Consider the following 27,644-nt stretch of genomic DNA (forward strand, 5'->3'; position numbering starts at 1 on the left):
AAAATAATGCAGTGTTTGTGAAGAACTTAATACACGTTGACATTACTAGACATCCTGGACAGAAGCAAAACTCAGAGCTGCTTCGATGCTTTCACACACTTCCCCCTCCGGAAGCCCACGCGCGGCGCACAGGCACCACGGCCCAGGTGGAACCTCTCACGTGGCTCCCTGCACAGCATTTTCACTGCTTTGAATCACTTTCCCAGTTTCCGGCTTAGCCATTAGTAGTCACTGGGAGGGCAAGTCGCTGCTCTGCATGTTTTTCTTTCCCATAAAACGAAACGGTGTGGAGGACCCCAGGACGCTTTGATTCCAATCATGTCTACTGGGTACCATCAAAGGCTTTCGCCGTGGACCGTGCGGACAGGCGGACACAAGGGCTTTCCCCACCGCTCATTCCAGAGTCCAGGCCTCGTTCCTCTTCAGTCCCAATTCCTTTGAGGAACAGCAAAGGGAGCTCCTTTAACGAAAGCCAGCGCCCCGTTGTCCCGGGACGCGGCTCGGAGGTTTGAGGCGTCGGCTGGCGGACCCCTCCCGCCCGCCAAGCGCTGTCCCGCGCGGCAGCCGCCAACAGGCGCGTGCTCGGGGCGCCGGGACCGCGAGGCGCGCGCCCGCCCGGCCACGGGCCCCGGGAAGACGCGGGACCAGGGCGCGTGCCCGGAGCGCGGCGGGAGGAAGTGGGGGCCGCGCGGATGGGCGAAAGGCGCGGGTGGGGGAAGGGCGCCGTCCCTCCCGGAACTCGATCGGGAAGGGGGGGTGGGCCTGGAGGAGAGGCTTCCGGTAGCGCAAAGGGTGTCGGGAGAGGCTTCCCGCAAACCTTCTCTGGCCTCTTGAGGGACCACCGTTGCCGCGGTTTCGGCTCCCACGATCTGCGTTCGGGCTAAACGGCCACGGCGGCCCCCAGTGCCGTTTCCCTTGTGCCTGGCTCTGTCCCTAGTCGCTCCCAGGCGCCCGCCCGGGTTCTGGCAGCGGCCGCGGCCGACATGTTGTGAGGCGGCGGCGTGGTGTCCGAAGGATGGTTTGGCCGAGGCGGCGGCAACGGCTGCTGGCGGCGGCGGCCGCGGCGGCTCCGGCTCGTTAGTGCCCAGCCCGCGGTGTGTCCGCCGGGCGCCGCAGCGAAGCCTGTGTCCCTGGACCTGCCTGTGCTCCGGCGCCGCTGGGGACCGGTTGGGCGACAGCGCCCTCCTCTCCGGGGCTACACGGAGGTGGTTCCTGGTGCTCAAACCCCTCACCACCTCACTTTCCCTTCCCGACCCGGGCAGCGCTGCCCCCACATCCTCAGCCCCCCGACTTCCCTCCCGACCTCGCCCTCCGGCGCCAGCCCTGCCCCCTTGGTTTTCTGCGCCCTCTTCGCACAGCGCCCCCGGACCGCTCCGAGGGCGGCCTTTTGAAAAACCTTTGTGGAGGAGTGAGTGAACCAGAGCCGGGGAGCTGTCTGAGGGCGAGGCGGCGCGCGAGGTAGGAAGAGACGATGGCTTCCTCCTCCGGCAACGATGACGATCTGACTATCCCCAGAGCTGCGATCAATAAGATGATCAAAGAGACTCTCCCCAATGTCCGGGTGGCCAACGATGCCCGGGAGCTGGTGGTGAACTGCTGCACTGAATTCATTCACCTGATCTCTTCGGAAGCCAATGAGATTTGCAACAAGTCGGAGAAGAAGACCATCTCTCCGGAGCATGTCATTCAAGGTGAGTGTGTTCCGGGTGGGATTTTTGTTTGGTTTTGTTTAAACGACAGTCGCGTGACCCGTTCACGTCAAAGCCCTCATTCCCCTTCCCTGCCCGGCCCCGGAGACATGAAAAGGCCACGCGGGCATGGGGGTAGCCGGAGCCTCGGACAGTCCCTAGGTCCTGCTCGCGTGGTGCTTTTCATCCGGCGGGTGCAGGTGAGGATGGCAGGCATGTGGGCCAGCCAGCATGCATTCCCAAAGGCGAGGTGTGAGTCTCGGTTTCCATACAACCGGGGAAGCCGAGGCAAGAAGGAGAAGTTCGCCTGCCCTAGAGTGGAGCCTAGACAATGACAACTGAGAAATCGCCGGCCTAAAGCGAAACGGAGATCAGCAGATCGTGACAACGGAGAAAGGGGCCCAGAAAATGAAAATTCAGGCAGGAGCCTCAAGTATGAGTGGGGGCAGCACCCTTTCCCACCGATCTCTTCACTAGTCTAGAGGAAAAGTTGAATTTTCTAGCCGCATGAGTAAAAGAATTCTTCACACGAATGTGTTCAACGCTGTGAAGTTTATTGGTGGTGAATCGAAGAGTGTATTTCCTGCTTTAAAACTTTTTTGATGGTCCTACCATTAGTCAAGAAGTTACCAAAGAAATCCAGTTCTATTCTGAAAGAAAAGAGTGAATATTCCTCCCCTCCCCCTTTTCTTTCTTTCTCTCTTACTTTTCTTTAGTTTCCCTTCTTTAGAGTTTCCTTTGTTCTATGAAGATAAGTTTTTAAATCTTGTATTAATAGATTGTAAGAGATGTTTTTCATGGAACATTTCCCTATTCTTTCCTGCTGCCATTACTATTTAAATGTATACACTTAAGCTTTTATTGAACAGCACTTCTGAAAGTTTCAACAATTTCTTTTCTCTTAAATTGGAAAGTAATAGGGATTTGAGAGACCATATTCTGATTATTTGTTTCAGGGATGGAGAGACATATTTACTGGTCATAGTGTGTTGGGAAGTACTTACATATACTCTTATGCAAAAGTTGGGTTCAATTTGAGGTGATAGCTTGCCCCTTATAATAATCCAGTTAAAATCCTATCAATTTCTTGATTGCTTTTGAAGTCAGAAAAAAAGTAATAAGTTTAATGGTTCATTTTAATCATTTTGGTAGGCAAGTGGCTCATCCCTTACCACCTCTGCCATTTCACTTAGATATATCTTACATTCCTAAATAAACAGTGCTGACAGAAAGTGTAAAAAATGTATCTACTGTGACTTACCTAACTTTCCAGTTAGTCTGTAAAAACGCACTTAAAACACCATTTGGTAGGCAAGTGGCTCACCCCTAACTGCCTCTGCCATTTTATTGTTATAATTTCACTTTTTAAAGGGTGACTTTCCTGTTATTCTGAAGTAGAGAACACATCTGCTCATATTTCCCATATCCAATATTTTACTGTCAATATTGACAAAAGGATTAAATGATTCATTTTTGGTCCTTAATGATGTGTGGGAGGTAGATTTAAAATATACTCTGCCATTTTCACTTTAGTACATAAGGAGAAAATAGATCCCTAGGAAAAAGCATATTCATTTTTAAGCTACAATTTTTTTCTATTTGTTTGGTGTGCTGGATACCCTTGGCAAGTAAAGGGAAAGTCAAATTGTCTATTTTTCCTCTTGTGTTTTTATTTTTTATTGTATGTGCAGTTGTCAGAAGTCCTTCACAAGATTATCCAACACATAAAAAAGAAAAAGGATCTTTTATCAACATTGCCTTTCTAATGAAAATTGCAAAAAAATTTTAAAGGATTTCCCTAAACATTTGTTTACACCACAGAAGTGGGGATCATTCCAAAAATCTAATAACACATTACAATCTCTTCTTGGGTAGAGTTTATTCTTTTCTAGGATATATTTAGATTTCTGATTGACATGATGAGATAAAAGTGCAGCTGTAGCAAGCAGTATGTTAAATGCCCCAACTTTGGAATATGATAAATTCGATTTACCATATAAGTCAGAAAGTTCCAATGAAAACATTTTCCTTTGCATACTGAATATGATGTATTAATTTTTTAAAAATCATGTATGGACCTGTTATAGTCTTATAAATTTACCTATTTTTTCTTGTAACATTGACATTGTTTAGTGGATAAGGACCTACCATTTTTGCCCCAAATTCTCCCCAGTTAGATGTTTAGATTTTACACATTTATAATCTCACTAGTGGCCCGGTCCACGAAATTCGTGCACAGGGGTGGGGGGGTGGGGGGGTGGGGGGGTGGGGGGAGAGGTGTCCCTCAGCCTGGCCTGCACCATCTCCAATCTGGGACCCCTCAGGGGATGTCCGACTGCCGGTTTAGGCCCGATCCCTGTTTAAACCGGTAGTCGGACATCCCTCTCGCAATCTGGGACCACTGGCTCCTAACCACTCACCTGCCTGCCTGCCTGATCGCCCCTAACCACTCTGCCTGCTGGCCTGCTTGCCCCCAACTGCCTCCCCCCACCCCCCTGCCGGCTTGATCTCCCCCAACTGCCCCCACCCTGCTGGCCTGCTCGCCCCCAAATGCCCCCCCCCCCCCCCCCCGCTGGCCTGCTTGCCCCCAACTGGCCCTCCCTTCCAGCCTGCTCACCCCTAACTGCCTCTGCCTTGGCCCCACCACCATGGCTTTGTCCGGAAGGATGTCCGGAAGGTCTCCTGGTCTAATTAGCATATTACCCTTTTATTAGTATAAATATTAGTCTCAGATTTCTTAATCATTTTAAATATATATTTTTTGTCTTAAGTGGTTACTTTTTTTTTAAAGAAACATTTAATGTGTATATATTTTAGGTGTTTTAAGTGCGTTTTTACAGACTAACTGGAAAGTTAGGTTAAATCACAATAGATAAATTTTTCACACTTTCTGTCAGCACTGTTTATTTAGGAATGTAAGATATATCTAAGTGAAATAATAATGTACATTTTAAAGTAGTGTAATTGTTTAAGTTTGGAATTTTAATAAGTTTAATGAACTAGACTGCTTCAGGACATCTCACTTGTTCACTTGCCACTTTGCTTGAGTCAGTTCTGTAATATTCAAGTAAAAATTGAAGTAATTTTATTGCCAGTAAATATGTGAAATACTATAACTTAAAATACTATAACTATAAAGTTATATTAAAATATTTTTCTAAATGTCTTGCTTATTTTGAGTTTAAGAAAGTAGACTTTATATTGAAGATCACAGATACACAAATAGAGGGAGTTCTAAGATGCTCGTCATATTCCATTGCTGGTTTCAATGAACACATTCTTCAATGAGTTCTAACATGTTCTGTTATATTATGGGAAGAATTGACATTGAGAGTCAAGAGCTGCAAGTTCTACACTGGAAAGTTTTTTACCTTAGGCAAATTTGTTAAATGTTTCCCCATTTATGTATAAATAATACTTAATAGTTTCAGGTATAACTTGCAGTTATTGAGAATTAGTCAAGGTTGAGAACCTTATATGAAATATGCTACAATAAGTAATAATTTTAAAAATTCATGTAGTGTTTCTGATCTTCTCTCTCTCTCTCTCTCTCTCTCTCTCTCTATATATATATATATATATATAAAAGGCTAATATTCATAATGTCCCCTCGGGAGTTCAATCACTCTCTATGATGTGCGCTGACCACCAGGGGGCGGCACGTAACGAAGGCCCTGGCCGGCAGCCAGAAGGCCTCAATTGGCCCTGATCGCCGGCTAGGCCTAGGGACCCTACCCCGTGCATGAATTCCATGCACCGGGCCTCTAGTTAAAATATAAAGCTGAAAGTCTGTTAATGTTTAACCTTACATCATACCTTTTGTAAAAAGCCAGAGTATAAGAATATTTTAAGTGATACTGTTTTCTTTCTGCATTTTTAATCTCTTGCTACATTTTTTTCACATTTATGAGAATAGTAACTGAAAGTAGTAAAAGATTGAAAAAGTCTTTGAGGATTTGCTTCTTCAGCAATTGAGTTTCTGTAAGCTATCTATGTTAGGTGCCTTTTTAAAAATTCTAGTCCCTCTCATACTGGTACTTTTCTGTGGGTTTTTATTGTTGTTGTTGTTTGTTTGTTTTTAATCCTCACCTGAGGATATTTTTTCCATTGGTTTTTCAGAGTGGAAGGGGGGCGGGGAGAGAGAGAAACATTGATGTGAGAGAGACACATTGATTGGTTGCCTCCTGCACACACCCCAGCAGGGCTGGGGATCCAACCAGAACTTGGAGTGGAGGTACATCCCCTTGACTAGGAATGGAACCCACAAGCCTTCCAACCACAGGCCAATGCTCTAACCACTGAGCTACCAGCCAGGGTTCATTCATACTGGTACTTTTGTAAAAGACAATAAAAATGGATCACTAGAAAAATAAGAAAAAAAGGTATAAATGAAAATTTATTTTTTGTTGTTAAATTCAATAGACAGAAGTACTCTGTCAAATTGCTATAAAGGTTCTTTTTTTCCCTTTTGTTGAGCTATAATTGACTACAACATTGTATAGTTTAAGTTGTACAATGTAATGATTTGATATATGTATATATTGTGAAATGATTACCACAATTAGGTTAGTTAACTCATCTATCACCCCATAAAGTTACAGTTTTGCTATGAAGTTTCTTAAATGCTTACTAGTACTTTGATTTTCCATACTTAACTCATCACAGACCATTACAAGCAGTTCTGACATAAGTGTATGGACTACACTTTGAGTAGCTTTGCTCTAAAGTCTAAACCACAGTCTATTTTGGAAAGTAGATGTGAAGTAGTTTTGAAATCAGAGGATCTGAGTAATTGCAGAGAAGTTGTAATAATAATGAACATGAGAATGATATTGTATTGCCTAAATAATCATCCATGCAGATATTTTTTTCCAAAGAGACAACATGTAATTTGCATTGACAGTTTATCCCATAATCAGTACTTTTTCAAGTTAGGATTTTATTATCTTTCTTAAAATTGACATATGTTTTGTTTTACTTCTGTGACCCAGCAATTACTTTTGAATACTACTATGTACTTGGCACTGTGCTAGATACTGCTAAGGATATAAAGGTGAATGATATTTAATTCCTGCTCTGCCATCATTCTTATTGTCCCAGATTTCCAGGAGTTATGATACCATCGAGGACATGGTTCTTAAGGGTCTTCATAGCCGAAACCGGTTTGGCTCAGTGGATAGAGCGTCGGCCTGCGGACTGAAAGGTCCCAGGTTCAATTCCGGTCAAGGGCATGTACCTTGGTTGCGGGCATATCCCCAATAGGAGATGTGCAGGAGGCAGCTGGTCGATGTTTCTCTCTCATCGATGTTTCTAACTCTCTCTCTCTCCCTTCCTCTCTGTAAAAAATCAATAAAATATATATATTTTTTAAAAAGGTCTTCAGAAACCTTGCCTTGCTTATGAGCCAAAATGTCACTTTGGCTATATCCTTTTTTTTTTTTTTTTAAATATATTTTATTGATTTTTTACAGAGAGAAAGGGAGAGAGTTAGAAACATCGATGAGAAAGAAACATCGATCAGCTGCCTCCTGCACATCTCCTACTGGGGATGTGCCCGCAACCCACGTACATGCCCTTGACCGGAATCGAACCTGGGACCTTTCAGTCCGCAGGCCGACGCTCTATCCACTGAGCCAAACCGGTTTCGGCTTGGCTATATCCTTTTAATGTATTTTAAGTGAATTACATTACACGGACACTCCTCCCCCCAACATACAAACAAAATAAAATACAGAAATTCGAGAATGTTATGATATTTTTTAATGAAAAACATGATTATGTTGTGCAGTATAAAGTAATTCAAACAAATTTTTGTTAAAATTAAACTTCAATATTATTGGTGGTGGAAGTTTTTACTTTTTATTCTAAGTGGGTATCTTGTTAAGATATGTCTTTCAAATTGAAAAGTTTGCTAAGTGATTTTCCCCCCTCTAATATACCATGTATTTTTCTGGGTATAGTTTTAAGATAAATGACAGAGGGTAGTAACCAGACCTCTGAGGAACAAATGATATGTGTGTTTTACCCACAATTTTTTTAAAGATGATTATTTTTTGGATATTACTCTGAAATCCTTAGAGCCAGGACCATTAACATTCCATAAAGTCCCTTACTACATATTAGAAAATGATATACCTTCCTTAAAAACCTTAATCACCATCTGCCAGAAAAGGCACAGATTTTAACATAAAATTATAACACTATTTTATAAACATACACATCTATGATCTTTATACCTAATGGCCTTCCTTAGACATGGTACTGCTGTGCATTGAACAGCCTGCTCATAACCATAAATAGTAACCCTTCTTAAGAGCTATTTCCCTTATCCTTTAAGATTCTGCTTTGTGTAAAATGGGAATGATTACTATTACATGATAAGAAATGATGTAAAGTATCTCCCTGTTTAGAAGATACTATATCCAGTTATTAATATGTTAGCCTAAATGTATTTACATTTTTGTTTAAAGTAAATTCAGTTTCTGAATTTAAATTATGGCTGTTCCTGTTAAAGTGTTTTATTGTGAGTACAATATTTGTATATAGCAGCTCATTGAATAGTAAATATTAACCTAGGACTTACTTGCAAATTTTTTTTTAAAGCAGTGTTCTCAACCTTAGATGTTTTTAAAGGTGAGTTGTTTTTGTTAATTTTTAACCCAAACCCTCTGTGGTTAAAGGTAGTTTGGAATGAATTTTTTAAATGTCTAGTCTGGTAATTTATGACGTTTCAAAGAGGTATCTCTCTATTGTGTTGATTTGTTAATTTTGTAAATTTAATATTTTATAAATATATTTGATCAACTTGAAAATAGGTGTGATAATGCATAACTATATATTTAGGTTCTATATCCTTATTAAGGGACTCTTTTAAATGTAAGAGAAAAAATAAAGAATAATAATACACAGTCCAAGTCAGTTAAACTACTCTTAGGTACTAGACAGTGTGTTAAATCTCTTAGATTAATTACTTGGTTGATTCCTACAACCCTAGAACTAATGCAGATATAATAGTGAATATTTTATTTTGCTTTTTGATGGGCCAACCTCTGTTCTAAGCTCTTTATATCTATTTATTTATTCTTCACAGCAATCTAATCTGATGAGATGTAGATACTGTTATTCTTATTTTAAGGGCAAAGGCGAAGGAAGTTATGTAGGGTCACACAGCTGATACAGGTAGAGCAGGGGCCCTGGCAGACTTAGGGTCTGCATGCTTCTGGTTGTAGGAAGATATGGAATAAATACCATTCTCATTTTAGAGATGAAAAACTGAAGCTTCGAGATGTTAAGTAATGTATCCAAGATGATACAATATAAATGCAGTGACAACTAAGTTTTAAATTCTACGTCTATCTGATTTCAAAAGGAGAATACTTCTGTCTAGATAGCGGTTCTCAACCTGTGGGTCACGACCCCTTTGGGGATCCAACAACCCTTTCACAGGGGTCACCTAAGACCATCCTGCATATCAGATATTTACATTACAATTCATAACAGTAGCAACATTACAGTTATGAAGTAGCAATGAAAATAATTTTATGGTTGGGTCACAACATGAGGAACTGTATTTAAAGGGCCAGAAGGTTGAGAACCACTGGCTAGGAGGATCAGGCAAGCTTAATTTGAAGATGGAGCTTGATCTAGGCCTTGACTGCATTACCATCAACATAAATGTGGGAAACTGGTGCCTGCTGGAAAACACTGAGCAGTCATATTTAGTAGAAGTATGCAGGGGTTTAGTAATGGCAAAGTAAAGCTGGAAAGGTTGGTGGAGCTAGATCCTGGAGGACTTTGATGTAGGGCTAAGGTGGTAAGATGTTCCTTAGAATGTGGCAGGATATCATAAACCATTCACTTGGTTTCTTTTGATTTTGTCTCCAGCCAATATTATTGAAAATACACTGCTGTGCTTGTGCCTTTAAAAAAGAAAAAAAGCCTCTGCCAGTGTGGCTCAGTTGGTTGGGCGTGGTCCTGTGCTCTGAAAGGTTGTTGGTTCAATTCCCGGTAGGGGCCATGCAGGAGGCAGCTGATCAAGGTTCTGTTCTTATGTTGATGTTTCTCTTTCCTCCCTCCCCCTTCCTCCCTCTCTAAAAATCAATAAAATAAAAATATTTTTTTTTAAAAGAAAAAAGAGAATCAATCTATTAGTTCAAGTGAAAAATGCAGGCTGCCTAATCTTCACTTAGTTTTCCACTATACCCCAAGCTTCCTCAGGCCAAGAATTATACAGCAGTTAATTTGATACGCAGAACTCAGAAGTTTTTGGGTGTTACTGAAGTTTTGGGGTGCCAAGGTAGGGTCAGAAAGTTGCCTTAGTTAAAATTCAAGTAGTAGTACTCTACTTTATGGCATCAGATTATTTTTATTTATTTTTTATTATTTATAAAATATATTTTCTTTTTTTTCCCTTTTTTTATAATTTTTGTGAATCTCTCTTTTTTTAAAATATATTTTATTGATTTCTTACAGAGAGGAAGGGAGAGGGATAGAGAGAAACATCGATGAGAGAGAAACATCAAACAGCTGCCTCCTGTACACCTGCTACTGGGGATGTGCCCGAAACCAAGGAACATGCCCTTGACTGGAATCGAACCTGGGACCCTTCAGTCTGCAGGCCGATGTTCTATCCACTGAGCCAAACCGATCAGGGCTAAAATATATTTTCATTGATTTCAGAGAGGAAAGGAGAGGTAGAGAGAGAGAGAAACATCAATGATGAGAGAGAATCATCGTTTGGCTGCCACCTGCACACTCCTTACTGGGGATCAAGCCCATAACCCGGGCATGTGCCCTTGACCAGAATCGAACCCGGGACCCTTCAGTCACAGGCCAACACTCTATCCCAGCCGTGGGCAAACTACGGCCCGCTGGCCGGATCCGGCCCGTTTGAAATGAATAAAACTAAAAAAAAAAAAAAAAAAAAGACCGTACCCTTTTATGTAATGATGTTTACTTTGAATTTATATTAGTTCACACAAACACTCCATCCATGCTTTTGTTCCGGCCCTCCGGTCCAGTTTAAGAACCCATTGTGGCCCTCGAGTCAAAAAGTTTGCCCACCCCTGCTCTATCCACTGAGCCAAACAAGCTAGGGCCATCAGATTATTTTTAAAGAAGAATTATGAAATTAGTTTAATTGAAGTAGTTAAAGTTGAAATCATTTAAAATACCTTTAAAAAAACCCACAGTTAACATGGGAATGTGGATTTGTAAAGGCATATTTGCTATTCTCCCTGAAGAGCAAATCCCTGAAGGTAGAGTTTAGAGTGTATTGAGGGCAGTCTGGTTCATCATAATTGTTAAAAGACTATAAGAACTGAAGAACTAAATTAAGTTCATTTACTGTGTTTTTCACTACTTCTATTTCATCATTGGCTCAGAAAACAAAATATGTCTTTAGGTATTTGATCAACATGTAGCACTATACAATATAATTCTAAACACTATGAGCCAAAAGAAAATTTTATGCCTTGTCTTTCTGGGTTACAGAAAGCATTTAGAGAGGGCATTTTCTTGTAACATTTTCTTTCAAAATGTGAATAAAAAGAACACCACCCTCCCCGTGAAAGAGAAGGCAAAGGGACTGCCTGGCTAAAAGAACCGGACAGCCTTGATTGCCTGCCTCGTTAGGCTTTAAAAATAAGAATTTTGTTAAATGCTTCTTTTATCCTTATACTTGTCCTTTATCCCAGTTTTTCTGCCACACCACATGAAATGTTTAAAGAGTGCTTCCTGTTAAGTTTTATTTTCAAGGGAAATTCATTGGCTCAATACAAATGCTGAATTTCTTAAATTATTTCCAACAGTATTTCTTAAACTTTGCAGTTTGAGTGTCTTTTTTTAAAATAGTTCCTGTTGGTATATTGAACAAAAGAACTTATCTACTCTTTCATTCTAGCCTACTGAAATTTAGAGCATGTGTTATCAAAGCCTACTCTTTCTAAGCCAAATGGCACAAAATATGTTATTAATAAATATATTTCAAATATTTGCTTTTCTGGTCTTCTTTGAGAAAGTGACTAACTTAATGATGTTTGATTTACTATGAGTGGCATAGGAAAAATGTTTTGTTACTAAAACCACATGTTCTTACATTGGGCTTTTTTTTTTTTTTCTTACAGGAAATGCTTTGGTTTTTAGTCAGCAAGAAAGGGAAAAGGGAAGGCCTGTTCTTAAGTTTTAACTAATTTGCAATCTAATATTAAGACAGTTGACAAAATACTTTGTCATAGTCATCTAGATAATTGCTGTGCAACTGAAAGATAGTAAAATTATTAGAAAATAACCACCTCCTCCTCAAAAACCAAACAAAACCTTAAAGTTTCATATGTAGAAGAAAAGCTGTGTTCTATCATTCTTTCATATTTTCATTTCCCTAGCCCTAGAAAGTTTGGGCTTTGGCTCTTATATCAGTGAAGTAAAAGAAGTTTTACAAGAATGCAAGACTGTAGCATTAAAAAGAAGAAAGGCCAGTTCTCGTTTGGAAAACCTTGGCATTCCTGAAGAAGAGTTATTGAGACAACAACAGGAATTGTTTGCAAAAGTAAGTAATTCATTTTAAATTATTGTCATCTGAATCCTATGCTGTTTGCTAATAGAAATCAGCCCGGTTTCTGAAATAATTTCCTAAATCATTTTACCTCGCAGAATTTTCTTTCTGTGGCTGTTTATTTAATCATGGAGTCTGATGTTTAGTAAAGATGGCCAGATTGACTCTATTTGGCCAGTTATTTACTTCATGTAAAAGTAAATATTTGCAGCAACCTGTTTTCCAAAGAGAACAACTCTAAATAACTACTGAGATTTTACTTTGATTTTTTTTTTCCCAGACAGAATGACTATTCAAAGCATGAAAAGTAGACCTAAACATTCTTAAGATTTAAAATGATGGGCTGATGAGAAAATACTCTTCAAAATTTATGATGAATGGCATATAAAGAAAATGTGATTAACATCTACTTTGCATTTAAATTAGATCTTTAATATACACTTAAAACATTCTAATCTTAAAAAAATTTTTGAAGTGTGCCAGAGGAGCAGAAAAAGGAAGAAAACTTTTCTTGTTTGGTACAGGTCTAATACCCAGACTGTGAAGGATTAGCACCCAAATACTAATATATTTTTAAAAGGAAGAGAGAAGATTAGGCTGGTTTTTTTCCCTACTAAGATCTGGCCTCTCATTTGAAATTGTAAGGCAGTTTTGGGTTGAATAGATTTCCTACCAGTTACTGTAGTTACCATTGGAATTTGGAAGTATCATTTTAGGTAGTCTATTCCAGATTAGTACCATAGCTGATCTCTTTGCAATCATAACATCCAATTTGGTTTATACGAAAAGCATTTGAGTTTTAAGTGTTATCAGGCACTAGACTCCAGTCAACATTTGAACCAGTGGTTCCCAGCCTTTTTTTGGCCATGCCCCATCTAAGCATCTCTAAAATCCTGATGCCTCCCCTTCTTGACATGTAATTCTTATTATTCAAAAAGTGAACTCCTATTCACATGGAGGAAGCCTAAAAGGCCAATAACTTGGTTTAAACAAGCTTCCAAAGAATATGGCATCCATGAAAAAGAAAAGTAAAAGAACGAAAGGACAGTTGAAGTACTGAGGAAGAAATCACTAAGAAATTGTTAAAAAATAATAATAATATGAAGTGATATGAAAAATAGCAAATAAAGTTTTAAAACATAGAGAACTGAAATGCATAAATATGTCACAATATATATTTATATACTATATACTAGAGGCCCGGTGCACAAAAATTTGTGCACTCAGGGGGGAGGGGGGGGTCCCTCAGCCCGGCCTGTGCCCTCTCGCACGCAGTCTGGGACCCATCAGGAGATAACCACCTGCTGGCTTAGGCCTGCTCCTGGGTGGCAGAGGGCAGGCCCAATCCCTAGGCGCAGTCCCTGGTCGGGCTCAGAGCAGGGCCGATTGGGGAGTTGGGGCGCCGCCCCCTGTCATGCACAGAGCAGGGCAGATCGGGAGGTTGCGATGCCACCCCTAGTCACGCTCAGGGTAGGGCCGATTGGGGGGTTGGGGCACCGCCCCCTGTCACACTCAAGGCAGGGCCGATAGGGAAGTTGCGGCGCCACCCCCTGCCACGCACAGAGCAGGGCCGATCGGGGGTTGAGGAGCTCCCCCGTGTCACACACAGAGCAGGGACCATCCGGGGGGGGTGGGGCTCTGTACCCTGTCACACACAGAGTAGGGCCTGTGGAGGGGGCGGGAGTTGTGGTGTCGCACCCTGTCACACACAGAGCAGGGCCGATCAGGGGGTTGGGGCGCCGCCACTGTCACACTCAGGGCAGGGCCGATGGGGAGGTATGGCTCTACCCTGTCATGCACAGAGCAGGGCTGATCAGGGGGTTGAGGAGCTCCCCCCTGTCACACACAGAGCAGGGCCCATCAGGGGTTTGGGGAGCTCCCCCCTGTCATGCACAGAGTAGGGCCAATAGGGGAGTTGGGGCACTGCCCCCTGTCACACACAGAGTAGGGCCTGTGGGGGGGGGGGGGGGGTTGGGCGCCGCATCCTGTCACACACAGAGCAGGGCTGATCAGGGGGTTGGGGCGCCGCCACTGTCACACTCAGGGCAGGGCCGATGGGGAGGTATGGCTGTACCCGGTCTCACATAGAGCAGGGCCCAGGGGGGGTGGGGTTGGGGCGCCGCACCCTTTCACACACAGAGCCGCAGGGCAATCAGGGGGTTTGGGCGCTGCCCCCTGTCACGCTGATCCCGGTGCCGGGAGGCCTCGCGGCTCTGCTGATCCCGCCTGGCAGGGTCACAGATCCGGGTCCCAGACCGCAGACAGCCTTGCCTGCTGCCGCCTGCCTTCAGTATGCAAATTAGTCGCCATCTTGTTGCTTCAGGGTGGGGGTCCCCACTGGGGTGCCTGGCCAGTCTGGGTGAGGGGCTGAGGGCCGTTTTCAGGCTGGCAGGCGACTGAAGCTCCAAACCTCTCCTTTTTTCCTTTTTTTTTATTCTGGCATTTATTTACCTTCAATGGCCGTCACTGGAGCTGAGAGCCGGCTTTCTCTCTGAGGCTCGGCTGAAAGCAGGTTTCTGGCCTTTGTTTTCTGTATTCGAAACAATGTTGCGACTCCAGCTCTGAGATCCCGGCTGACTAACAGGAGGTTTCTGGGGTTTTGTTTATCTTCTATAAATGTTACAATGTTTCCAACTGAAGCTCAGAGGCCGGCAAGGCAGGCGGGGAACGTTGGAGTCCTCCTTCACTGAGGGAAGCAAGCCTCCTGTTAGCTTCCAGCTGCCTGGCTGCTGGCCGCCATCTTGGCTGACAGTTAATTTGCGTATACTCACTGATTAGCCAATGAAAAGGGTAGCGGTCGTACGCTAATTACCATGTTTCTCTTTTATTAGTGTAGATGAGGCCCCTAGAACCATAAGAAATTCACTGTTAATAACTCATTCTCCAATTGTCCCCCCCTTAAAAATCAAATTGCCCCCCTGTGGGGTGTGTGCCCCATGTTGGGAACCACTGATTTAAACTAATCTATCCTATCTAATAATAGAGAAACATGGTAATTAACCATAACTTCGCTACGCTTCCCATTGGCTAATCGGCGAGATATGCAAATTAACTGCCAACCAAGATGGCGGCCGGCAGCCACGCAGCTGAAGCAAACATGAGGCTTGCTTGCTCCAGTGACGGAGGAAGCCAAGGTTCCCCGCCTGCCGCTGCCCAGCTCTGAGCTGCACGCTAAGAAACAATGTTGCAATTATAGAAGCTAAACAAACCCCAGAAACCTGCTTACAGCCGCCAGCAGGCTCAGAGCTTAGAGCGCCAGTGATGGCAACAGAGTTTCAATTATAGAAGCTAAACAAACCCAGATACCTGCTTTCAGCCAGCCACAGCCTCAGAGCTGGAGCTGGCTCTCAGCTCCAGTGACAGCTATAGAAGGTAAATAAATCCCAGGATTAAAAAAAAAGAAAAAAAGGAGAGGTTGGGAGCTTCAGTCACCCGTCAGCCTGAAAACGGCCCTCAGCCCCTCACCCAGACTGGCCAGGCACCTCAGTGGGGACCCCCACCCTGAAGGGGGTGTGACCAGCTGCAAACAGCCATCATCCCCTCATCCAGGCTGGCCAGGCACCCAAGCGGGACCCCCACCCTGATCCGGGACACCCTTCAGGGCAAACCAGCTGGCCCCCACCCGTGCACCAGGCCTCTATCCTATATAGTAAAAGGGTAATATGCAAACTGACCCTAACAGCAAAATGACTGGGAATGACTGGTCACTATGACACACACTGACCACCAGGGGGCAGATGCTCAATGCAGGAGCTGTCCTCTGGTGGTCAGGGCGCTCTCACATGGGAGGAGCTCTGCTCAGCCACAAGCCAGGCTGATGGCTGCCAGTACAGCGGTAGTGGTGGGAGCCTCTCCTGCCTCCTCAGCAGCGCTAAGGATGTTCGACTGCAGTTTAGGCCTGCTCCCCGCTGGCAAGTGGACATCTCCCGAGGGCTGCTGGGCTGCCAAAGGGATGTCTGATTGCCATCTTAGACCCAATCCCCCTGGGGAGCGGGCCTAAGCCAGCAGGTGGTCATCCCCTGAGGGGTCCCAGACTGTGAGAGAGCACAGGCCGGGCTGAGGGACCCCCCCCCCCCGAGTGCACAAATTTTTGTGCACCTGGCCTCTAGTATCTACACTAATAAAAGAGAAACATGGTAATTGGCGTACGACCGCTACCCTTTTCATTGGCTAATCAGTGAGTATATGCAAATTAACTGTCAGCCAAGATGGCGGCCGGCAGCCAGGCAGCTGGAAGTGAACATGAGGCTTGCTTGCTGCGGACTCCAACGTTCCCGCCTCACTTTCTGGCCTCTGAGCTACAACTCTAAGAAACTATATACTATGTTGCAAATAAGAAGATAAACAAAACACCAGAAACCAGCTTTCATTCAGCCGGGCTTTAGCAACATTGTATCGATGTTTTCATCGGCGAGGCCTCAGAGCTAAAGCTGGCCCAGAATAAAAAAAAAAAAAAAGAAAACAAGGAGCGGTTGGAAGCTTCAGTCACTCGCTTCCGGAAAACAGCCCTCAGCCCCTCACCCAGACTGGCCAGGCACCCCAGTGGGTACCCCCACCCTGATCCAGGACACCCTTCAGGGCAAACCAGCCAGCCCCCATCCGTGCACCAGGCCTTTATCCTTTATAGTAAAAGGGTAATATGCCTCCTGGCACGGGGATCAGTGGAGCAGCGAGGCTCCCGGCACCGGGATCAGCGTGACAGGGGGCAGCGCCCAAACCTCCTGATCGCCCTGCGGCTCTGTGTGTGACAGGGGCGGGGCCACAACCTCCCTATCCACCCTGCTCTGTTCATGACAGGGGAAGGCGCCCCAACCCCCTGATCAGCCCTGCTCTGTGCCTGATAGGGGGGAGCTCCCCAATCCCCTGATCGCCCTGCGACTCTGTGTTTGACAGGGTGCGGCGCCCCAACCCCCTGATCGGCCCTGCTCTGTGTGTGACAGGGTGTGGCGCCCCAACCCCACCCCCCACCCCCCCCCCACCCCCGCAACGGGCCCTGCTCTGTGTGTGACAGGGTAGAGCCATAACCTCTCCATCGGCCCTGCCCCGAGTGTGACAGTGGTGGCGCCCCAACCCCCTGATCGGCCCTGCTCTGTGGGTGATAGAGGGTGGTGCCCCAATCCCCCTCCACAGGCCTTGCTCTGTGTGTGACAGGGTAGAGCCATAACCTCCCCATTGGCCCTGCCCTGAGTGTGACAGGGTGCAGCGCCCCAACCCCCTGATCCGCCCTGCTCTGTGTGTGACAGGGGGCGGTGCCCCAACTCCCCTATCGGCCCTACTCTGTGAGTGACAGGGGGGAGCTCCTCAACCCCCTGATCGACCCTGCTCTGTGTGTGACAGGGGGCAGCGCCCCAACCCCCCTGATGGGCCCTGCTCTGTGCGTGACAGGGGGTGGCGCCGCAACCTCCCCATCGACCCTGCCTTGAGTGTGACAGGGGGCGGTGCCCCAACCCCCCAATCAGCCCTACCCTGAGCGTGACTGAGGGTGGCATCGCAACCTCCCAATCCACCCTGCTCTGTGCATGACGGGGTGGCTCCCCAACTCCCCAATCGGCCCTGCTCTGAGCCTGACCAGGGGCTGCACTTAGGGATTGGGCCTGCCCTCTGCCCCCCGGGAGCAGGCCTAAGCCAGCAGGTCGTTATCTCCTGAGGGGTCCCAGACTGCGAGAGAGCACAGGCCGGGCTGGGGGACCCCCCTCCCCCTGCCTCCCGAGTGCACAAATTTTTGTGCACCGGGCCTCTAGTATATATATAAAAGCCTAAGTGACCAAATGACCAAACAACCGGTCGCTATGACGCGCACTGACCACCTGGGGGCAGACACTCAATGCAGGAGCTGCCTCCTGGTGATCAGTGTGCTCCCACAGCTAACCTCTCGCTGCCCGCCAACCTCCCGTGGTCCCTCCTCCCGGCCGACTGGCCCTGATAGGCAGATTGGGACTGGGCAAGACGGCCCCGATGACCACTGGCCAGGCCAAGGGACCCCACCCATGCATGAATTCGTGCACTGGGCCTCTAGTAAGAGAATAAAAGCTTACTACACATTTATTGAGCTCTAACCATGTGTTAATCACATTGGCAAGTAATTTAACTGTATTACTTTATTTAATCCTCAGAACAACCTATAGTGCTTATAGATTTTACCATGGTTTCTTACATACTGTTATATTGGTAAAATCTATAAGTACTGAAGAGGACAAACCTTTGAGGCAGGTGTGCACACGTACAAACAGTATTGTAATCCATATAAATGTAAGGTAACAAAGAAGGAATCATGATTAAAAAAACCATTAGCCAGAGCCAGGTGGCTCAGTTGAATGGATCATCATCCCGTACACTAAAAAGTGGCAGGTTCAGTTCCCAGTCAGGGCACATACCTAGATTTCGAGTTTGATCCCCAGATGGGGTGAGTTTGGGAGGCAACCAATGTTTCTCTTTCACATTGATGTTTCTCTTTTTTTCTATCTTTCTCTATCCTTTCCTCTTACTGTAAAACAAGCATGTCAAACTCAAAGGCTGACACGGGTCAAATAAACAAGGTTTAAGTTTATGTGGGCTGAAAAAAAACAAAAGCTTCAATTTTCATAGAAACATAGGTTTATTTTGATAGAGACATGCTGAATACAAAGGGCTGAAATAAATGAGTAATTGTTAACATAAAATAATAGAACATATTAATAAAAATTAATATTTTTTTCTTGAACATTATCTTACCAGACACTGAATAACTGCCTAAATTAATAAGCACAACGCAAATAAACCTATTTTTCTTGTTTTCCGAAAGCGAAATATTTTCTGTTGCACACACCAAACAAGCCAGTACAAGACTAATAATATGGCATTCGGCTGCTAAAATATTCGTTGTTAGTGGAGAGAAATGGTGCACCTGCGCGTACAGCGCATAAGGGAAATGAATGCAACACAATTATAGTAATCAGTCATTAGTGAACGTTGTAGTTCATTATTAATAATTATGTATACCAGATATTGTAAAAATTAAGTTATGAAATTTTTATTAAAATGTTTCTTACATACCGTTACATTATCTGGGCCGCAAATATATTCATTGTCTCTTGGGCTGTGAGTTTGACATACTTGCTCTATAATCAATAATATTTCCTTGGGTGAGAATTTTTAAAAACATACACATGTCAGTGGGTATCATTTATTGATTCTGTACTATTGCAAATCACCTAGAGGGTGCCAACTTAACCCTTTGAGTGCCAACCAATATCCTAGGAACTATGCTAAAATTGCCAAAGCATTTTTACTGATTTTACAGCAGTTTAGGAAAAAAATTATGAATCACAAGTAAATGAAGTTACATATTCAAAAACTTAAGGAAGCCTTTACTACATTTGTTTTCATCTTTGACATATATTGTTTGTTGATTGTATTATAAAATACTAGTAGAAAAAAAAATTGAACAAAACATATAATAGTGACACTGCAGGAGGAGTGCGATAACAGTTGGGAGCCAGCAGTCCTGGATTGTGAGAGGGATGTCCGACTGCCAGCAGTCAGATATTCCCGAAGAGTCCCAGATTGGAGAGGGTGCAGACTGGGCTGAGGGACATCCCCGCGCGCGTGGGCCCCCCCCCCCCTTCAGTGCCTGAATTTTGTGCACTGGGCCTCTAGTGTATAATATAAATGTTGTTATATCCATTTATACATTAAGAAACAGACTCGGAGATGGAGAAACTTGCATGAAATTATTCATTTGTTCTTGCAGATATTTACTAACCACCTTACTATTTACCAGGCATAGAGCTAGGTGCTAGGCTTAAACCAGTATACAAAAGAAGTATAGTTTCTATCATTATGGAGCTTAGTTTACTAGGAAGGATTGAGTTAAATAAAACTAGTAAGTTCATACAATTAGAAAGTATTAGAATCTCAATGAAAACTCATATCTTCTGACTTCAAAACCTGTGCTCTTTCTATAATACCATGCTAATGGTTTAGCCATCCTTTTGTTTACTTAAATTTATTTTGAAATTTTTAAGTGGAATATGCTTTATCCTTTCAAGGCAAAAATATGAATGAAGCCGAAACCGGTTTGGCTCAGTGGATAGAGCGTCGGCCTGCAGACTGGGGGGTCCCGGGTTCGATTCCGGTCAAGGGCATGTACCTGGGTTGCAGGCGCATCCCCGGTGGGGGATGTGCAGGAGGCAGCTGATCGATGTTTCTCTCTCATCGATGTTTCTAACTCTCTATCTCTATCCCTTCCTCTCTGTAAAAAATCAATAAAATATATTTTTAAAAAAAAATATGAATGAAAGAAATAATTGACTGCCTGCCAGATCTGTCTTCACCTCCCTCTCCTTGTCATCTGTTTTTATTTCCTCTTTCTTATCACCTTTTTCCTTGCCCTGATATATGGGTGAAGATTCTTTGCTCTAATGAGGAAAATTAGCAGAGAGTAAAATTATAGCAGCTGCCTAGTACTTTTTCCTCAGAGCACAAAGTACTTAAGTTCTAAATCTGAAAGGAACTTAATACAGCATCTTTTTCATCACTTACATTTTACTTCATCTTGTAGACTTTATTTGAAATACACAAAGTCTCATTTTAAGCTGTCTTTCACTGCTAGTAGCAAATATTTGGAAAGGGGGAAACATTAAAAATCAAGATTAGTATGTGAGAGTGAAAATCTCAAAACATAATGACAATTTCCAAGAGAAATTAATTTGGAAGTATATGCCTACTTACCTCTTTCACACTCCCATTTTAGGAGGAAAATAGTTGGGATGAATTGGGTAAGAGGCAAGAAGGTAAAAGGAAATTAGAATACCATTGGAAATTTTAATTTGTAGAAATGAATATAAATAAAATTTATCAATCAACAATAATTTTAAAGGCATAGGACTGCTTTTATGTTTAGAGAGAAAATATGGGAGCTGGCTGATATGAGGGCATGATACCTCATATCAGTTAAATTTTTAGTATAACCAGTACATGTCTTTATAGATACTGAATAAACTTTGAGACAATGCACCTTTGCAATAAAACCTGTGTAGAGACTTGATATTGAGTTTTTTCAATGCTATGAAATTATACATATTTGTAGTTGATTAGGCCACACAGCATTCTTGGAAGTTGATAAATTCACACATTTGTTTTGCCCTACAATTTTCTTACGAACTTTTAAAATGTTTTTCGTGAAGCACTCTTAATCTATTTTGAACTCTGAGTATTCCTGCCATAAAAGTAAATATGCCTGTGTGTTAGAATATCTATTTTCCATACTCACAAAAATGGGAAAAGTAGTTATTAGTATACCTGGTTTGTAATTTCCTACACTAACAACTGAATGTGAGGCTGACCACTCTCATGAGGAAGACATAGAGATCCCAGGTACCAAGATGTCATGTTCAGTTTTGGTGGTATGGGAGTTTGCCAATTACAAAGCAGTTGTCTTAGGCTGAAACCTCCCTTTCTATGCTCCATGACAGGGCCTAGTGCTTCCGCTTTTCTAGCTGACTACTTTCAGACTCTAATTGCCAGTAGGGTGCTCTAGAGGGAGATTGCTAGGCTGGAGGAGGAAGGCAGCACTTGGGCTTCATTCTTTTACTTCCTGTTAATTTTGAGTTTCTTTGTACAACCTAGCAATGCTGCTTCATTCTGGCTACATCAGTTTTTCCCTGTAGCACAAATTGAATCTAGTTTGCTATGTTTCTAATTCTTAAAGAACCAACCTGAATATTCATCTCCTTCATCAAGGATGTGAGTCTCAAACTTTGGGACCCTCCTCCAATCAATGCCCCTTCTTCAGAGATCTGAACTTCACTTCCATGGGTTGCTCCTCTAAGCTCCCAAGTTTTAAAAATTCCAGCCTTTTCCCTTTCCCCCCCTCATTTTTTTAAAAAAATATACTTTATTGATTTTTTACAGAGAGGAAGGGAGAGAGGTAGAGAGTTAGAAACATCGATGAGAGAGAAACATCGATCAGCTGCCTCCTGCACATCTCCCACTGGGGATGTGCCCGCAACCAAGGTACATGCCCTTGACCGGAATCGAACCTGGGACCCTTCAGTCCGCAGGCCGACGATCTATCCACTGAGCCAAACCGGTTTCGGCTCCCCCCTCATTTTAAGGTTGGTGATTGCTCTCTGTAGTTGCCAACTACATGATACCTTAGTGGGTTTTTTCTTGCCTTTTCATTTACCTAGTTACCAACTTTATACTTGGTTAATAATCCTTTATGTTAGATTCTTTCTGTTTTCCTAACTAGTGTTACTTTTATCTCCTGATTATATCTGAATGATACTGGCAGAATAAAAAAAAATTAGTGGAAAAATAGTATTTCAGTTTGACTTGAAGGAAGAGTGTTTTAGTTGGTGAAAATCAAGAAATTTCAAATAGAATGAATGTCAGCATGAGTAAAGATAGTGAAAATGTGAGGGATGGTGTATGTTTGGGAAACATTTTATGTTCTAGGCTTGTTTTTTTTTTGTTTGTTTGTTTTGCTTTTTTCGTTTTTGAGTACAAGGTGCATGTTACAAAAAAAAGATTAGAGGGATAGATTGGGTCATGCAGTAATTTGGAGGACCTTGAATTACAGGCTGAGAAAGTTGGACTTAAATGGTAACAATTAAATGATTTTTAAAAGTATAATAATGACCTGATTAGAATTGTCCTCTAGAAATGTTTAGATAATAAGTTCATGACAGATTATTAAGAAAAGTTAGAAGTGTAGAGGTTATGTTGGTCATCATCATTGTTTTCCCACAAAACATTCACTCAGAAAATATAAACATTACCACCCTAGCCAGTTTGACTCAGTGGATAGAATGTTGGCCTGCAGACCAAAGGGTCCTGCATTCGATTCCGGTCAAGGGTACATACCATGGTTGCAGGCTTCTCCCCAGCACGGGCTCTGGTCGATGTGCATGCAGGAGGCAATCAATTGATGTGTTTCTCTCACATTGATGTTTCTCTCTTCCACTACCTCTAAAAGATAAATGGAAAAATATTCTCGGGTGAGGATTAACAAAAAAAAGAAAGAAAATATACACATTACCAATATGTATTGGTAATCAATGAATATGAAAAAAGTCTTTATTCTCAAGTGTAGTGAAGAAAATACATATATGCTTAGGTAATTAGAGAACAAAGTATGGAAATGCATAGAGAATTATTGCATATGAAATAGAGGACAAAATATGAACTAGAAGGGTCAAGAAAGACCAATTGATTTGTGTTTTAAATGATGACTAGGAATTAGCCATGTGTAAGAAGGCTATGAGCCAGGCAGGCTTAAGGAACAACTTCAAGAAAAGTCATAGAGAAATAGCATTTTGTTTGGTAGCATTTAATGGGAAATTATATGATCTTTTCAATAACATTTATTTTGAGTTCTTAGTGTCTTTTCACATATGGGAAGGGTGTGTGTGTGTTTTGTGTATGTAGTGTGTGTGCTTGTGTATATTAATAGAGGAAGGAGAGGGACAGAATAAGAGATGTATATATACAGAGATGTATTTATCACTAGCTGTGATAGAAACTCAAAAGAAATATTAAGATAGCTATTGCATTCATGTATAGTACTTTTCCCCAAGAGTTAGGGGCACTTTAGTAGAGAGCTTTTAAACTAAAAAAAAAAAAAATTGTAGATTAAAAAATATTTGCATTAAAATGGTAAGTTGAGCCCAGCCAGCTTGTCTCAGTGGTTGAGTGTTGACCTATGAACCAGGAGGTCACGGTTCAATTCCCAGTCAAAGAACATGCCCAGGTGGTGGGCTTAATCCCCAGTGTGGGGCATGCAGGAGGCAGGCAATCAATGACTCTCTCTCATCATTGATGTTTCTTTCTCTCTCTCCCTCTCCATTCCTCCCTGAAATCAATAAAAAAAATTTTTTTTAAATTGTAAGTTGAGAGGACAAAAAGAATCAAGTGAAACAAAAGAAAAAGAAATACAGGTAAAGGAACCAAAGAGAGGATATTGTGATTTTCCTGTCTACATTTTCAGCTTCTTCAATTGAACCAAAGCATAAATTACGTGACATAGTGGGGGGACTACCTATAAGAGAACCAATCTCAAAGAGTTGCTGTTCTCCAGATGTACAACAGTTATATAGTGGTTGGGAAATATCCAAATTTGATAATGACTAAGTTTGCAATTAACTAAAGTGTATATGCTATGGGTTTTTAAAAAATTACTTGTTTTTATGTTTTTGGTGTTTAGGCTAGACAGCAACAAGCAGAACTGGCCCAGCAGGAATGGCTTCAAATGCAGCAAGCTGCCCAACAAGCGCAGCTTGCTGCTGCCTCAGCCAGTGCATCTAACCAGGCAGGATCTTCTCAGGATGAAGAAGATGATGATGATATCTGAAATTCACCAGCTGAGGTTCTGTTTCCTCTATAAATGTTTTCCCTGCACAAGAAAACAGTGAAAGAAATGCTTATCTGTAATTTTGTATGCATCTTGGTGGACTTGCCACTGGTACCTAGGGATGTCTGCTGTTGATTTTCATCTATTGTGTGCTATTCATGTGAAAACTGTCTCTTTGAACAATTGAAAATTTAAGGTTCAGTATAATATCAATTTTGAATTTTTAATGGTGTTTATGAGATTTTAGATAGCAGTGAGTCCTTTATTGATCAATAAACAGTGTTACAGAAAACTTCAACTTTATAAAAGTACAGTGAAATTTATACAGAAACTCTAAATCCGTGTTTTCATTTCCTCTGCCCTTTTAACTAAACTAAAAATTGGGAATATTAAATTATTGTGGGAGGGGGTGCTATGTAATACAGTAGGCATTAGACCAGATTGGTTAAAAAGAACAAGTTCATTTCTGTAGTATGTGATTTTTTTTGTCTTTTAAAATGAGTATATATATATATATATATGTGTGTGTGTGTTTGTGTGTGTGTATATATATATACACACACACAACAATAGTGTTCTGTTGTATGTATAGGCCACACAAACACATATATGCTCAGATAAATATACTTATTTGAAAGAATTTCAAAACAAGACATTCAAAAACTAGGAAGGGGGATATGTTCCATAGTGTATAAATTTGGTGGGTCATGTTTTTTATTTCGTTTTGTTTTATGTAAAGGTAAAACCTATTGTTTTATTATGGCATAATTCATCTTGAGCTACACTATTACATTTCAAAGACTGCCCAATTTTGAGGACTGTCCTGATTTTTACTATTTCACTCCATTAATTGTCAGTAGTATTACTTGCTTAGTCCATCCATGTTTATTGGAACTTGTGAAACAATTGCTAAGGTTCTATTGGTTTAACTGAGGTTAATGAATATTCAAACCTTTGCTGGGGAAATGGAAAGTTAATGAGCATGCTTGCTGTAAAAGAGGGATTTTTTGTAATTTAACTTATAGTTTACTTATTGTTTGTTTTTCGCATTACTCTTACATTTTTTGACTAGATGGCCTACAGTGTCCAATGCTTCCTTTTGAAATGACATCATCTCCATCATAGAGTGATAGCTTTAAAAATTGATTTGTTTTGTTTTAAAAAACATGTCATAGCTAGTCAGCCCTATATGAAACATAAAATGTAGTTTCAACCTGCTCATTAAAAGGGAGGAAGCTTTAATTTGGTTCTCATAAATAAAGTATGGCAGTGATTTTTATAGGAATCCAGTGTGTTGAAGAAATGGCATCTTGTTTGTATTTTGGAAACAATGGAAAAAGCCACTTAAGATTGTATGAGGTAATCTAATCTAAATTCCTTTGTCAGTTGCCAAACTATTTAAATTTCTGTATTCACCAAGCCCAAGGATAATTTGCGGCTGTCAGGATTTCAATTTTAATTGGAGAGCTAAATAAAGTTTACAAGTATTAGATTTCTTAATGATCATATTTTGCACTTTTAGGAAAAGTGAAATATTGTTATACATTTATTAAATACACTTCCCCATGCCACAAAAAGGTTAATTTTGCAGAATGTTTTAAGTTGAAGTTGACATTGTATCTATGATATGCTTTGGACAACATAGAAGGGATTGTGTGTTTTTTTAAAGTTTAAGTACCAAAGGTAGTCTAGTCTAAGACACAGTAAGTTAATAAGTGTTGGCTTTTCTAATTTGTACTGTAACATCCTTATACTTGCTATTTTAAGTGTACCTGTTTCTGAAGTAAACAACTTAGATATTTTTCCACACCTTTTTTTTCTGATGCAGAGTTCAGGTTAATTAATATTTTACTGCATCTGATAATGTATTATATGTTTGAAGCCTAGTGATTTTGCATTTGGACATTCTTGTGATTTCATATGCTGTATTCTTCAAGCAATAAAATTCTGATGTGTTTTATAAATTGTTTTTATATTTAATGATCTATACAGATTAATGACAGGAGATTTCTGTTACTAACATTTTTACTAGTTTCAAGAATCTTAGGCCCAAAACACATTTTGATATTAAGTAATGTAGTACCTGACTTTCTCCTTTGTTTACCGTTATTGAAGAAAATGTGGTTTTACTTGTATTTTTGTAATTTACAGTCCTAGGGTCTAGGTATCAAAAGTTAATTAAGCAATGTTTTACTTTTAGCTTTTTTTTAACATTTAAAAGTCACTTTTGTCTGTTGATATTTTAAAAAATCAGAGAGAAACAAATCTTTAGCATTCTTGAGAAATAAAGTTATTGTTTAGTGTTTTCCCCACCTCCTTGAATATAAATCTTGTGTTTTTTTTTCAGCAGACTATCAGATGGTTAAATGTTAAAAAGGTACCAATTTTAAAACTGAACATACCATACATATAGAGGAATACACAAATAAGGTTTTTCACAAATTAAGCATACTCATATCGTTAACCCTCAGACCAAGACAACAGAGCATTATGAGCATCTGAGAGCCTTCCTCTTGCTCCTATCTTAACATTGTCTTCTCTTCCTCCTCAGAAGTAACTACTATTCAGACTAATAAGACCATAGATTAATGCAATCATATGTAATATACAGTTTTTTTGCTCATTATAATTTGTAAGTGTACTGGTTTCCTGATGCCACTGTAACAGATTACCACAGACTTGGTGATGTCAAACAACACAGATTTATTTTCTTGCAGTCCTGGAGATCAAAGGTCCAAAGTCAGTTTCATTAGGCCAAAGTCAATGTGTAAAACCAGATTTGGTTGCTGAATCTGGAGGTTGTAAGTGGAAAATCTGTTTTCTTGCCTTTTTTATGTTGATTGCCTATCTTTCTTGGCTTGTGGCCCTTCCTCCATTTTCAAAGCCTCTGCTTTCATCACCACTTCTTCTATAGTCAAATCTTCCTGTCTCCACATTTAGGGCCCACCTGGATGATAATCTGCCCATTTCACAGTTCGTAATTTAAATCACATTTGCAAAATCTTCGTTTTGTTTTGTTAATCCTGACCCCAGGATATTCTTTCCATTGATTTTTTTTTTTTTTTAGAGAGAG

At 41.7% G+C, this 27,644-nt stretch overlaps 1 protein-coding gene across 1 annotated transcript; it reads left to right on the plus strand.

The window, feature by feature from the left end:
- The first annotated feature begins 781 nt into the window (after positions 1-781).
- On the plus strand, positions 782-27,644 carry DR1 (down-regulator of transcription 1). Its single transcript, XM_070405620.1, has 3 exons — positions 782-1,691; positions 12,071-12,234; positions 24,425-27,644. The coding sequence occupies exons 1-3, from the start codon at positions 1,472-1,474 to the stop codon at positions 24,569-24,571; spliced, it is 531 nt and encodes a 176-aa protein (XP_070261721.1). The 5' UTR covers positions 782-1,471; the 3' UTR covers positions 24,572-27,644.

The sequence above is a fragment of the Myotis yumanensis genome, unplaced genomic scaffold, assembly GCF_028538775.1.
Source record: "Myotis yumanensis isolate MYYU_CA2020_CCGP unplaced genomic scaffold, mMyoYum1.0.hap1 SCAF_2, whole genome shotgun sequence".
Taxonomy (NCBI): Eukaryota; Metazoa; Chordata; class Mammalia; order Chiroptera; family Vespertilionidae; genus Myotis; species Myotis yumanensis.

What these genes read in the sequence shown, in the direction of transcription:
- DR1 (XM_070405620.1), top strand. Translation starts at nt 1,472, where the DNA reads ATGGCTTCCTCCTCCGGCAACGATGACGATCTGACTATCCCCAGAGCT. An exon ending in TCCGGAGCATGTCATTCAAG is followed by an intron (nt 1,692 to 12,070) that starts GTGAGTGTGTTC and finishes TCATTTCCCTAG; the next exon opens with CCCTAGAAAGTTTGGGCTTT. An exon ending in AACAGGAATTGTTTGCAAAA is followed by an intron (nt 12,235 to 24,424) that starts GTAAGTAATTCA and finishes TTTGGTGTTTAG; the next exon opens with GCTAGACAGCAACAAGCAGA.